Below are 14605 nucleotides of genomic sequence, written 5' to 3'. Positions count from 1 at the left end.
GAAGAGTATGTATGAGGGTGCTAAGGCTGCAGTGTCATGTGGACAGTGAACTGAGAAAATTTTTCTATCTGAATGTTAGATTACAACAGGGATGTGTCATGTCTCCATGGTTGTTCAATTTGTATATGGATGGGATTATAACAGAGTTACAAGATAACGCAATGGATGTTGAAGAGGCCCTAATGAGAGAAGGCAAGTAAAGTTATGGCCATCAAGAGAAATGAAGTCACTGAATGTACAGTGAGGATGGATGATGAGGAAATGGAAAATCTGAGTGCATTTAAATACTTGGGTAGTGTAATGAGTAATGATTGGAGGTCTGGATGGTGAAGTGCTTGAAAGTGTACAACAAGGAAGAAAGGTTGCTTGTTCTTTGAAAGCAGTGGTAAGAAGCAGGAAAGTGAGCATGGAAGTAAAAAAGTCGCTGCATGGTAGTACTGTGACACCAATTCTAACGAATGGAAATGAAGCTTGGACCTTGTTGGAAGGACACAAGTCAAGAGTGACAGCAATGGAAATGAGTTATTTGCGATAAGCATGTGGTTACATGGAGAGAAACTGACAAATGAGGAAGTGAAGGAGCATTGTGGTGTGGATGTGAATGTGACAGAAAGTGTTAGGAGAAATACACAGAGGTGGTTTGGCCACATGGAGAGGATGGAGAATGAGAGACTAATGAGGAGAATGTGTATGAGTGAGGTGGAAGGGGAGAGAGGAAGGGGAAGGCCGAGGATGAGATGGAGGAATGGAGTGAAGAGATACAGTGAGGGGGGGTGATCTGGGGGCAAGGCAGTGATATGGCAGGGGACAGGGCGACAAGGAGGCGATTTGCTTGTGGCCACCCCTTACGGGATTATGGAGTCTGGCAATAGAGATAGACAGAATTAACCAAATTTTGCTTTAATGCCATAATCACATAAAATTTATCTGGAGAGAATATAATCTTAAAGTTTACAAAAGAAGGGCACAGATCAAAAGTCAGAGTTTCTCATGTATCAGTTTTTAACTTCCTTCAGCCCAGATATGTATTCTGTATTTTATTCTTGCTACTAGCAGGTATATTTATTCAGCTTAGGGGTGACTTTTCAAACCGGAGGGGTTACATATAGCCTTAACCAACCGCATCACTCACAGACATCATCATAAGGTTGAATAAAATCATTTATAAGTAGCACGAATTCAATGAAAGAATGTGTCAAAACTGTATACAGTATTTTACATTTTGTCTCTATTTGGTAGGTGGGGGGGGGCTTACCATCCACTCTCTCGATGTAGTGCTGCTGTCGGGTGTCTGCCCTTTCCTCTCCTCCATCCTTCTTTCCTTCCATCCTTTTCTGTCTTCCTTTACTTCATTCTTTCCTTGTCCTTCTGCCTACGAGTAACTTTACACTTCCTCTTCTGCCTTTCTTTCTTTCATTCTTTCCACTTCCTTCTGCTTGTGGGTGACTCTACACTGAGTGACAAGCCAAATGGTTTCCTGTACACCAGGAAACCATTTACTATGCTGGGTAGTAACCATATAACCAAATTTTGGCGCCTGGTGGTTGAGTGAGTGATTATTGCGCTCCAATCGGATTGAGCTGGTGAAGGTTTATATCCAAGAGGTGCTTGGGGTTGATTGCTCATGTAATACCACTCAGAGATGAGTGAGGCTGGTCACTCTCATCTTAAATGTTGGGCCCAACTGTTTAGCCCCGGGCTCCTAAGCTTCTCATGGGGCAATGTAGGATTGGATGATGGATGGATGGATGGATGAATATTCTCTCTCTCTCTCTCTCTCTCTCTTTCTTTCTCTCACCTTGATCCGTCCACCACTAAGCTGCTCAGTGATGCGCAGCCGGGCATCAACGATCCGCTTCACATCCCTCTGCAATCGCCGGTCAAAGTCCTTGAACATGGTGGATCCACCTGAGAGGACAATGTTTTTGTACAGTGGCCGTCGTACATCAATGGGGCAGTTCTGTATCACATTGTCCACTACTTCACTTATGGGTGTTGTGAAGTCAGGGTTGGCAAACTGAAAGAAATGAAACCCACATTTACACAGGAGTTAAGAGAATATTTAGCATCCTGGTTTTTTTTTTTTTTTTTTTTTTTTTTTTTTTTTAAATAACAGAACGGAGGAAGGAAAAACAAATGGAGAAAAAAAAATAATCCATACACCAGATTATTGGTGTCCTCTGTTCATAAAATATCTGTAAGAATTAGACTTGAACAGTTGTAGGTTGAAATTTGGAGGAAAACAACTCTGGGGAAGCGAGTTCCAGAGAGATGCAGTTCGGGGAATGAAAGAATTCTGATAGGCAGAAGTTCTGCAATGTGGTTGAGTGACATTCCAGTCATGAGCGTTACCAGATGCCCGTGTAGCACGAGGGAAGGCATGGAGAGGTGGCACCATGGACGCAACTTCGTCTGAGCATTTGCAAAAAAAATATCTGTAAAATAATGCAAGGGAGGCAACATTCCTTCTTACTTGCAGGGGAGATAGTTTATATGTAACGGCAGGATTGTTAATGATTTATAACAGCTTTATTCTGAATTTTGTCTTGTTGTCTTAATGCAACCTCTCCACAACCATTCCACAAGGGTGAGCAATATTCAAGCTGAGAGCGCACATGACTCTTATAAATTATAGCTAACTGCTCATCGGTGAAGAAGTTACGGACTCTGTACAATAATCCAAGTTTCTTTGAGGCAGTTTTAGCAAGTGATCAGAAATGAGAGGTCCAGCTGAGGGGCACTGTTAACTGAGACACCAAGAATTTCAATACTTTTGGAGATGGGAATATTGGTAGCACTGAAGGTAATGTACGAATCTGGCAATATCTTCCTCTTAGTAAACTGTATATATTTAGTTTTAGTAGCATTAAAAGAGACAAGGTTGTTTTGTCCCCATTCACTGATTGTAGCTAGATCTTGATTTATGGAGATGGCTGTACTGAGTTGAGAGGTAGAGATATTAGACTTTGTAAATGGATGTCTGAGTGTGAATGAACTATGTAGTGTTGAGTCATCTGCATATGAGTGAATGGGATTGTGAGTGACAGATAAGAGATCATTAATATGAACCAGAAATAGGGTTGGCGCCAGAACTGATCCCTGCGGCACGCCGCCGTTAATAGAGTGGAAATTCGAATATACATCATCTACTTTTACTCTTATTTTCCTGTCACTAAGATAAGAAGAAATCAAAGGAACAAAAGACGTTAGTCCATAGCAAGGGAGTTTGGACAGCAGGGAACGGTGCCATACTCTGTCGAAAGCTTTAGAGACATCAAGAGCTACTGCATGAGTTTCTCCAAAAAGATCAATTGATTGATGGATGGTATGAGTTAAGAGATTGAGTATGTCAATGGTGGATCTTTCGTGGCGAAAACCATTGTCTATCATTAATTAAGTTGTTGGATTCAAGATGTTTAACAATATGCTTATTAATTAAAGTTTCAAATACCTTACCAAGAGAAGATGTGATAGCTATTGGTCTGTAATTGGAGGGGTCAGACGAACTTCCTTTCTTCGGAACTGGGTGGATATTGGCTTCTTTCCATGAATTTGGGAATAAAGAAGTACGTATGCATAGTCTGAATAATTTAGCTAGGACAGAGGCAAGTTCAGGGGAACACATTTTCAAAACAATTGGCGTGAATTCCATCTGGACCTGGAGCTTTGTTGGTAGGTAAATTGTCTAGGATGGATATTACAAATCTTGTCTGTATTTTAAGTTGGGCAATTAATGGAGAATCAATTTCCAGTACTGAGACATTCTGGCTGGTATCATCTATGGTAGAGTTTCTTGCAAAGGTACTAGCAAAGATATCTGCTTTCCCACGTGGGTCATTTGTAATATTGCCATCTGAAGATTTTAGTGGGGGAATGGAAGATGACTTGTTAAAGTTATTATTGAAAGAATTAAGAGTTGACCAGAATATTCTGTTGTCATTAGGGTTGTTAAGTAGTTTTGATGCTTGCTTTTGAAGAAAGTTTGATTTAGATAGATTTAATACAGCTTTTGCATGATTTCTAGCAATTTTAAATTGGGAGAGTGATTCAGGTGTTTTTGATTTTAAGTAAGAGTTATATGCTAATGACTTTGGGCTGTTGCTCTGGCACAATTGCCATCAAACCATTTTGGAGAGTTTGGTCTTTTAGTGAATTGTTGACTTGGTATGAATAAATCCATACCAGCTAGTATTAAGTCACAAATGTGGGACTGGGTAGAATTGGGATCACTAGAGAAGAAAGACTGCCATGGAACATCAGCAAGAAAATTTCTAAATCCATCCCAGTCTGCCCTGTCAAAGTGCCATCGGGTCACCCTGACAGGTTCGAATGGGGAGATGTAGGAGGGTTAACTAATGAGGCTTTGATGAGATTGTGGTCAGAGGATCCAAGTGGTGACAGTACCTCTATCCTGTATTGATCTGGATTATTTGTCAAGAATAAATCCAAGAGATGGGCATTATGGTCAGGATTATCAGGTATTCTGGTTGGTTGCTTTACCAACTGGGTGAGATTAAACGATTCCGCAAAAACAGCTCGCATTCCAGACCAGCGTCGTCAGTCCGGGCAGAATGCAATAACCATTCAACATTGTGTATGTTAAAATCACCCAAAATGGTAATTTCATTGCCAAGGGCAAGGTCAAGGTTACTCAACTGAGTGGATATGGAATCAAATACACTGGGTTCCGAAGAAGCATTGGGGGAACGATAAACTACACAGATATATTTGGTAATGTTTTGGCAATTTAATTTATATAATGAGTAATCAAAACTGGATGAAGTGAAGTTTAAAATAGTGTCAACTGCATATTGGGATTTGATATAACAACAGGTGCCGCCCTTGTTTCGAAAGTTTGTAAGGTTAATTCAAGGCAAAAAAATGAGAGGTCTATCTATCTATTGCCAGATGCCTCAATCCCGTTCAGGGTGGCCACAAACAAATTGCCTCCATGTTGCCCTGTCCCCCGCCATTTCACTGCCCCGCTCCCAACTCACACTCCCCCTCTCTCATATACCTCTCCACCCCTTCCCTCCATCTCATCCTCGGCCTCCCCCTCCTGCTTCCCCCCTCCACCTCTCTCACATACATTCTCTTCGTCAGTCTTTCACCCTCCATCCTCTCCTTATGGCCAAACCACCTCTTTGTATTCCTCCTAACGCTTCCTATCACATCCACATCCACACCACAATATTCCTTTATATCCTCATTTGTCAGCCTGTCTCTCCATGTGACTCCACAGGCTCCTTAAATAACTCATTTCCACTGCTCTCACTCTTGACTTCTCTCCCTCCAGCAACATTCAAGCTTCACTTCCATACATTAGAGTTGGTATCACAACTCTGTCATGTAGTAACTTTTTCACTTCCATGCTCACTTCCCTGCTTCTTAACACTGCTTTCAAGGAACCAGCAACCGTTCTTCCCTGCTGTACCCTTTCAAGCACTTCACCCTCCAAACCTCCATCCTTACTCATCACACTACCCAAGTACTTAAACATACTCACATTTTCCAATTCCTCACCATCCAACCTCGCTGTACATTCACCAACTTCATCTCTCTCAAAGACCATCACTTTACTCTTCTCTACTTTCACTTTTAGATTCCGTTTCTTACACACTCTCCCACACTCATCCACCAAGCCTTGCAGCTCTCCTTCGTCTTCACTCAACAACACAGTATTATCTGCAAACAACAGTACAGGGAGTTTCCAAACACTACCCTCTCTCACCAGGGCCACTCCAACATCCACTACCCTACCTTGTACGGTACCTCTTTTATTACCCCATCCACGTACAGATTGAACAACCATGGAGACATGACACATCTCTGTTTCAACCCAACCTTCAAAGAGAAAAATTCACTCAGTTCACCACCCACACGCACTGCAGCCTTAGCACCATCATACATACTCTTCACAGCATTCAACAACTTCCCATCTACTCCATATATTCTTAATACTTTCCACAATCCTTGTCTATCCACCCTGTCATATGTTTTCTCCAAATCCATGAAAGCTGCATACAACTTCTTTCCCTTCTCTAGAAACTTTTCCACTAAAGATCTAAGAATGAATATCTGATCTACACCTCTTCCCTTCCTAAAGCCTCCCTGTTCTTCTCCAACTAATTCCTCTGTTCTTTCTCTAACTCTGTCAATAAGTATCCTACCATACACTTTTCCTATTATACTAAGAAGACAGATGCCCCTACAATTACCACACACTTCTTTTTCCCCTTTTCCTTTGTACAAGGGAATAATCATACCTGACTTCCAATCCTCCGGGACTCTACCTTCCTCCCAGGCCAATCTGCACATTTTCCACATCCATATTACTACTATCTCTCCCCCATACTTCAGCATTTCACCACACACTCCATCAATTCCTGGGGCTTTCCCAATTTAACTTTCTTCATTGCTTCCACAACTTCTATCCTACTGATTTCTTCCTGTCTTCTCACCTCCCTCCTTCTCCCCGCCATTCCCCAGCCATTTATACTCGCATTACTTCCATCCTCTATGTTCAACAATTCCTTAAAGTGTTCTCTCCATCTGCTCACTTTTTCTCCTTTCTCCACTAGTAATCTACCATTTTTATCTTTCACTCCCCTGCTAACTTCACTTCCACCCTGTCTTACTCTTTTCACCTCTTTCCAGAACATTTTCTTACAGTCCCTCCACTTTACACTCAAGTTCCTTCCAAATTCCTCATCCGCTCTCTTCTTACTCTCTCTTAATCTTTTCACCTCTCTCTTTCTTTCTACATATAACTCTCTCTTCCACCTCTCAACTTCTTCCACGCCCCTATTTCTCATCCATTCATTGTAGAATCCAGAGGGGAAGAAAAAGGCTGGTAGAGAGCCAGTCTCATTCACTCACCATTCAAGCCCATGGAATTCTGACTCCATTTCTTAGGCAGGGCTGTCCATACTTACACTACCGATGTGCCTCAGATTACCTGTTAGCTAGAGTTAATCCAACAACTACAATATCATGTCCTCAGATAAAATGAGGGGTACCAAAGCCTTGTAACTGACTCCTCCATACAATAGGATGTATGATGGTGCTGAGGTTGCAGTGCGTGTAGATGGTGAACTGAGTGAATTTTTCTCTTTGAAGGTTGGGTTGAAACAGGGATGTGTCATGTCTCCATGGTTGTTCAATCTGTACATGGATGGGGTAATAAACGAGGTACAAGGTAGGGCAGTGGATGTTGGAGTGGCCCTGGTGAGAGAGGGTAGTGTTTGGAAACTCCCTGTACTGATGTTTGCAGATGATACTGTGTTGTTGAGTGAAGACGAAGGGGAGCTGCAAGGCTTGGTGGATGAGTTGGGGAGAATGTGTAATAAACGGAATCTAAAGATGAATGTAGGGAAGAGTAAAGTGATGGTCTTTGAAAGAGGTGAAGTCAATGAATGTACAGTGAGGTTGGATGCTGAGGAAATGGAAAATGTGAGTACGTTTAAGTACTTGGGTAGTGTGATGAGTAAGGATGGAAGTTTGGAGGGTGAAGTGCTTGAAATGGTACAACAAGGAAGAAAGGTTGCTGGTTCCTTGAAATCAGTGATAAGAAACAGGGAAGTGTGCATGGAAGTGAAAAAGTTACTACATGACAGTATTGTGATACCAACTCTAATGTATGGAAGTGAAGCTTGGACATTGTTGGAAGGACACAAGTCAAGAGTGAGAGCAGTGGAAATGAGTTATTTGAGAGGAGCCTGTGGAGTCATATGGAGAGACAGGCTGGCAAATGAGGATATTAAGGAGCGTTGTGGTGTGGATGTGGATGTGATAGGAAGAATTAGGAGGAACACACTGAGGTGGTTTGGCCATGTGGAGAGGATGGAGGGGTGAGAGACTGATGACGAGAGTGTATGTGAGTAAGGTGGAGGGGGGAAGAGGGAGGGGGAGGCCGAGGATGAGATGGAGGGATGGGGTGGAGAGGTATATGAGAGAGGGGGGTGTGAGTTGGGAGCAGGGCAGTGAAATGGCGTTGGACTGGGTGATGTGGAGGCGATTTGTTTGTGGCCACCCCGAACGGGATTGAGGCATCTGGCAATAGACAGATAGACAGATAGATTCTACTTACCCCATCCCTGGATAAGAAAAGAGATCATGATGACAATGATGAAGATAATGATGATGATGACATTGTAATTAATGGCTGATGTCCAAATTATGTTATGACTTACTAGGTTAGCCTGAGCTATGTTACGTATGTTAGCTTAGGACTTGACAGATTAGGGTTAGGTACAGAAGAGTAGGGCAGCATACAACAGATTAGGCTACAGTATCTACCTCAGGATGGAAGAAGATCTCCGGACCCAGGAAACGCTCATAGCCAATGTCAATGGTGAAGGACTGATTGTTGACAGGGTTGCGGCCCTCATACTTCTTCACCCATTTGCCAGGGTCACTGTCGTACTTGTTGAACTCCTTGGCAATGTCTGGGCAGATGTAGCTGAACCGCTCTATTGGGGCCAGGTTGAGAAGAGAAAGTTTCCACTATACAGATTTATTTAAACATCATTAGCATCCAATAAATGAGGTGACAGAAGTTTACAGTATGAAGTGCATGAAAGGGTACAACAAGAAAAAGGGGTTACTGGTTCACCGAGTGCCATGACGAGAAATAGGGAATAAGGCAAGGATTTTTTTTTTTTTAACACAAGAAAGAAGGAATCAAAGGCCAGAAGCCTGCAAGATTGTTCTCTCTCTCTCTCTCAAAAAAAAAAAAAAAAAAAAAAAAAGAAAAAAAAAAAGGCCAGTAAAGTAGATAATCAAATTAGGCGTGATTAGATCTGAACAACTTGATTTTCGACAGCACATCAAATACCTACCAAGCCACATTTTTTAATACTAACTCATGATTTATGACAAGTTGAGACTGGAGTTTGAGATTCGAAATGTGTTTAAGGCCACTTGGTTTCTGCCTGCAAACTTAGTCCGGTTACACAGAACTGAAAAATTACAGCCACCAATCAAAGGCGTAAACATAGGTTGTAGTAAAAGATAATTTGATGAAAAGAACATGGCCATTATTTGTGCTGAAATGGCTATACATTATACAGTACACCCTCGAGGAACGATGGCTCTTTTTGTGAAAATTCATATCTATATTATAAAAGTTTGGAACTGATTCAAGTTACACTCATGTGATAACTGTATTTACATCAAAATTTCACCACTCAAAATTATTAAAGTAAAGACAGAAATATAACATGAGCTGCATCATTAATGATGTGTGTTGTGTCAGTTGTTCACGTGGTCGAGGAAGTAGTCTCACGTGGGTCAAAGATGCAAGCAATGATGCTCTACCCCTGCCAATACAACATGTGAACAGCTCCATTGTATATCACCCATTATATACAGTAACTTTAATTCATTCATTCATTCATCATCCAATCCTACATTGCCCCCTGAGGAGTGTAGGAGCCCAGGGCTAGGCAAGTTGGTCCTGACATTTGAGATGAGTGACCAGCCTCACTCATCCCTGAGTGGCATTATGTGAGCAATAAACCCCAACCATCCCTTGGATATAAACCTTCAGCGGCTCAATCCGACTGCAATGCTGTAATTACCCACTACACCACCAGGTGTCATAATTTGGTTATATGGTTACCACCCAGCGGAGTAAATGGTTTCCTGGTGTAGAGGAAAACATTTGGCCTGTCACTCAGTGTAGAGTCATCCACAGGCAGAAGGAAGAGGAAAGAATGAAGGAAAGACAGAAGAGGATAGAAGGAAAGATGGATGGAGGAGAGGAAAGGGCAGACACCTGACAGCGGCACTACACTGAGTGAGTGGATGGTGAGCGCCCCCACCTACCACAAATATATATTATATATATATATATATATATATATATATAACAGCTCATGTTTCATTCAAAATAGCTATGCTTGGTGACAGGTGCCAAAATAAAAGAAGAAAAAAAAAGGTAATGAATGATAACTAAAAATAACGAGTGGCAGAGATACAACCATAAGAATCAGTGATCAGACACTGACAAAAGCTGCAGCTGGGAGGTGCCTGTATGCTCCAGGCGATGGACTCATTCCAGCTTTATTATTTTATAATTTTTTGCACTGCCATAACATGACTTCTTGATAATATTGTTATTAAGAATCCATTGGCAAGTAATACTTCAATTGGTAATACTGGTATACTGAACAGGAGGTAGCAGAAATGGTAAGTTATAATTTTGTTTGGATTTTCATGTAAAAGAAAAAAAATTACACATTTCATTTATCTGTGCTGTCATCGTATCATCCTTAGCACCAACTTTTCTGCATAAGAAGTGCATTTATATTTCGGCAACTTAAATCTTGCAAAGCTTTTACACTGTAACATATGGAGGTGAAGCTTGGACTCTGTAGGAAGGACACATATCAATGAGTGAGAGCAGTGGAAATGAGTTATCAGAGAGAAGCATGTAGAGTTACTGGGAGAGACATACGGACAAAAAAGGAAATGAAGGAACACTGTGGTGCTGATGTGGATGTGCTAGAATGGATAAGGATAAATACTCTGAGACGGTTTAGCCATGTGCAGAGGATGAAGAATGACAGACTATGTATGAGAGGTGGAGGGGGACAGAAGAAGGGAATCAAGGATGCAAGTGAGGGATGGGGTGAGATGTACTGGAGTGAGGAGTGTGTGAGATGGAGAGGGGGCAGCCCATTGGCAAAAGATAAGGTGACACTGAAGCTATTAGTTTATGGTCACTCCATACTTGGTGACAGATGATCCATAAACAGAAAAAAGGAAAGCATAAAAGTAAAATTTTTAACAAGGTTCAGTGAAATAGCCAGAGTTCACTCTGAAGGAGGGGGTTCTAGGGTGGTCTGAAAGAGGGATGAGGAGGAATGTGAGGTATGGAAGGGGTTTTGTCACGACTACTATTTATGAACCTTGAGACAAAGTCCAGATTTACTAACACCCCCTACATATGGGGCTTTCTTACGGCCAACATTATGAACAGCTACTGAAATTCTCTGTGGTAGTGTGGTAGTATTTTATGACCGTTCTTAGGCCACCTCCGTGAGCTACGGATTATCATGGGCTGAGGTAAATGTCAATGTATCGTCACAGATCTCTACCGCCAGTTATGCTATCAGTTGTGGAAGCAACCCGGTGGAAACAACCAATCACCGAACACTTGGTAGAGAGGTTGGCTTGTTTAAATTTAAGGCAAAGGGATGTCCCTCACACAAAATGAAAATGGCATGGCTGCCTTGATTCTTGTCTAATTTATGACATTAAAACTATAATGTATCCATTAAATCCATACTGTGGTAATTTGGCATTAGTAACCTAAATTATGCATTAATATAATTAAGTACTGGTTGGTAAGGGAAGCTGTGACTGGCCCGTTGTCCGTCTCTGATCAAGCTACACTCTCATCACTTGTCTGAATTTACCTGCCACAGTTCATCACACATGCTAAATATTTTCCTTCATGGAAATCTGGGCAAAACTTGAATTTTAGTAACATATTTATGCAAAAATTAAATGGTTAAACAGAATGTAGGAGGTACAGTAATCCCCCATTTATCCGGACGTCCAATATCGATAAGATCCATAACCCGGAAGTTGTGATCTGCCTAAACCAGTATACGTACACTTTTCCATCTTATCCAGATAAAATGATTGCATCTGGGTGGAAATTATGGCCGCGAGAACATTTTCACCTGCCCAAGTGGGAATAGCCCGGTGGCACCGCGCTGTCTGGCTCAGTAGTTCACCCACTATCTGCTAGAGATCCCCTCAGCCATTCTCAGTATGTGTACAAGTGTGCGTGTATGCACATATGTGTGTGTACTTATGAGTGAGGGAAAGATTGTGTAGGTGTACATATGAGTGTGTGTGTGTGTGTGTGTGTGTGTGTGTGTGTGTGTGTGTGTGTGTGTGAGAGAGAGAGAGAGAGAGAGAGAGAGAGAGAGAGAGAAACTGAAGGGGAATGTGAAAGTAAAAAAGGGAAGGCAGTGAAGGTGAGAGAACATAATAATAAAAGTAAATGTGAAAGTGAGAAAGTAAAGATGCAAATGAAGATGAATGTGAAATTGAAATTGAAAATGAAAGAGTGAAAGTGAGTGTAAAGGTGAATGTGAATGTGCAAGTTAGCATGGATGTGAATATGAAAGTGAATGTGAATGTCAAAGTGAACATGAAAGTGAAGATGAAAATGAAAGGGAAGGTAAGATGAAGGTGATGATGATGAAAATGTGAAGTAAAAATGAAAGTGGATGTGTCCAGCGAGAGAGAGAGAGAGAGAATAAATACAGGAATGGGATGGGCAAGCATAGCTGTCACCATACCCCAAGAGTCTCACTTCACTTCCTTTTAGAAGTCTGGGCACAAATCAGACAGATGCAATGCCGAATAGAAGGCTATGGGCTTCCTTCGACACGCCACTGTTGACTGTTCAATGGGTCTGCTTGACCATGGTAATGGCTTGACTGTGGTTTATAGGTCTCCCTGACCAGATAGAGTAGTGTAAAACAACAGGAACAAGTGTTGTACGAAGTACTGTGATGGCCTTTTACAATGGCTTTCTAAGTTAGGTTATGTACTGTACAAAGGAGGACCAGGGGAGAGGTCCATTATTCAGACAAATCCATTTTCTGGGCATGCCTTTGGCTCTGTCTATCTATCTATCCATTGCCAGACGCCGTAATCCCGTTCGGGGTGGCCACAAACAAATCGCCTCCACGTCGCCCTGTCCCCCGCCATTTCACTGCCCTGCTCCCAACTCACACCCCCCTCTCTCATATACCTCTCCACCCCATCCCTCCATCTCATCCTCGGCCTCCCTCTCCCTCTTCCCCCCTCCACCTCACTCACATACACTCTCTTCATCAGTCTTTCACCCTCCATCCTCTCCACATGGCCAAACCACCTCAGTGTGTTCCTCATAACGCTTCCTATCACATCTACATCCACACCACAACGCTCTGTCACATAAGATAAACGAGGGGTTACTGTATCTCAAGCATAGGTAATCTTCAAGATGACATGAGACCAACTTATTTTGCAGTTCTCTTCAGTCCTTCTTTTACCAAAGACCTTCATGTGCATTTTTGAGCATTTTCTGCATTCACTTTCAAGTTACGATTTTTTAAAAATTTCTTTTTAAATGGTGAAAAGTGTTTAAAAGCATTTTTTGTTTACAATCCTTTGCAGCGCCAAAGACAGATGAAGGCCATCTTGGAGCATCATTTAAGCACAAAATTACCCAAATCAGTGCTGATTTATCCAAATGTAAACTAAATTTTTTTAACAACCCAATCTATGTTATTCTAATCTAATGTAACCTATTGTATAACCTCACAAAACTTATCGTAACCTAACCTAACCTAACATGTCCCTTACATAATCACATTTTCCTTGTTTATTGATGGATCATCTTCATACTCAAAAATGCACTTCTGTGCACCTTTACAAAGTCACTGAATTCATCCATCCATCCATCATCTAATCCCGTGTTGCCCCATGAGAAGCATAAGAGCCTGGGGCTAGGCAAGTTGGTCCTGACATTTAAGATGAGAGTGACCAGCCTCACTCATCCCTGAGTGGCATTATTCGAGCAATAAACACCAAACACCCATTGGATATAAACTGACACAGGCTCAATCTGGTTGGTGCGCCCACTAAATCATCAGGTGCCATAGTTTGGTTGTATGGTTACCACAAGGCGAAGTAAATTGGTCCTGGTGTACAGGAAACCATTTGGCTTGTCACTCAGTGTAGAACCACCCACAGACAGAAGGAAGAGGAAAGAAAGAAAGAATGACATAAGAGGAAAGAAAGAATGAAGGAATAAAGAGAGGAAATGGCAGCCACTTGACAGCAGCACTATATTGAGTGAATGGATGGTGTGAGCCCCCACCTAAAGGTAAGTAATTCACTTATTTATTTTTAATACAGGTATTTAAGATAATGTGATTCTATGCCTCCTTGCAAATTGCTTAAGTATGATCTAAGTTTAATTTTCTGTATACTGTATATTAATTGGTTTTAATGATAATGCATGAACATCTCTTATTCAGTTTTGCCTAAATAGTTGGCATCTCAAAAAAATGTTCATCATTTCTTTCAAGTGGATGTAGAGTACTGTACCTCTGAACACAATTCACAGCACATGCGATCAGAAAGGAAAGCAACTGAATATCTGCATATCTACACGTTTCACAATACCTGTATTTTACGAAAGTGCATTATTCATAAAGAATACTCTAAATACTATGAAATAATATGCTTTTCAGTGTTATCAAAAAATACAAGGAGGCTTCTGATCCTCTATGGGCCATGATCACCATAACTGGCTTGAGGGTGTTTAGTAAAATCCCACTGTAATGAAAGTTTCCGTACCTGGGTGAGATACTGAAGAATTTTGTGTGTGTATCTTAGCTACAGATTTAGCAAATCCACGCCCTAATGTCTGGGAGCAAATACAGGTACAGACGGTGTAAATGAAAATACTGACAATTACTATGCTAACTGCTATAAGTAGTGACAATAACCCAGGCACCACGGCTTAAAAGTAATAACTGATACTCCACATGCAGTAGGTAAAACATTAAAAATACTCCCAAACTCAATA

General features: G+C 41.5%; 1 protein-coding gene across 1 annotated transcript in view; it reads right to left on the bottom strand.

Moving 5' to 3' along the window:
* Positions 1–14605, bottom strand: part of Arp3 (Actin-related protein 3) — a 31174-nt gene that overhangs the window by 7360 nt on the left and 9209 nt on the right. Inside the window, exons 6-7 of the mRNA XM_080274405.1 lie at positions 8299–8471; positions 1799–2017 (exon numbers count right to left, since the gene is read on the bottom strand). Of these exons, the coding sequence (XP_080130531.1) occupies positions 1799–2017; positions 8299–8471 (392 nt within the window). The remainder of the gene's footprint in view (positions 1–1798; positions 2018–8298; positions 8472–14605) is intronic.

Source organism: Coenobita brevimanus, chromosome 57 (assembly GCF_032717465.1).
Source record: "Coenobita brevimanus isolate Jiangsu-jjx chromosome 57, ASM3271746v2, whole genome shotgun sequence".
NCBI classification, from domain to species: domain Eukaryota; kingdom Metazoa; phylum Arthropoda; class Malacostraca; order Decapoda; family Coenobitidae; genus Coenobita; species Coenobita brevimanus.
The sequence above is the reverse complement of the archived record's forward strand: the minus strand, read 5'-3'. Positions and strand labels throughout refer to the sequence as shown.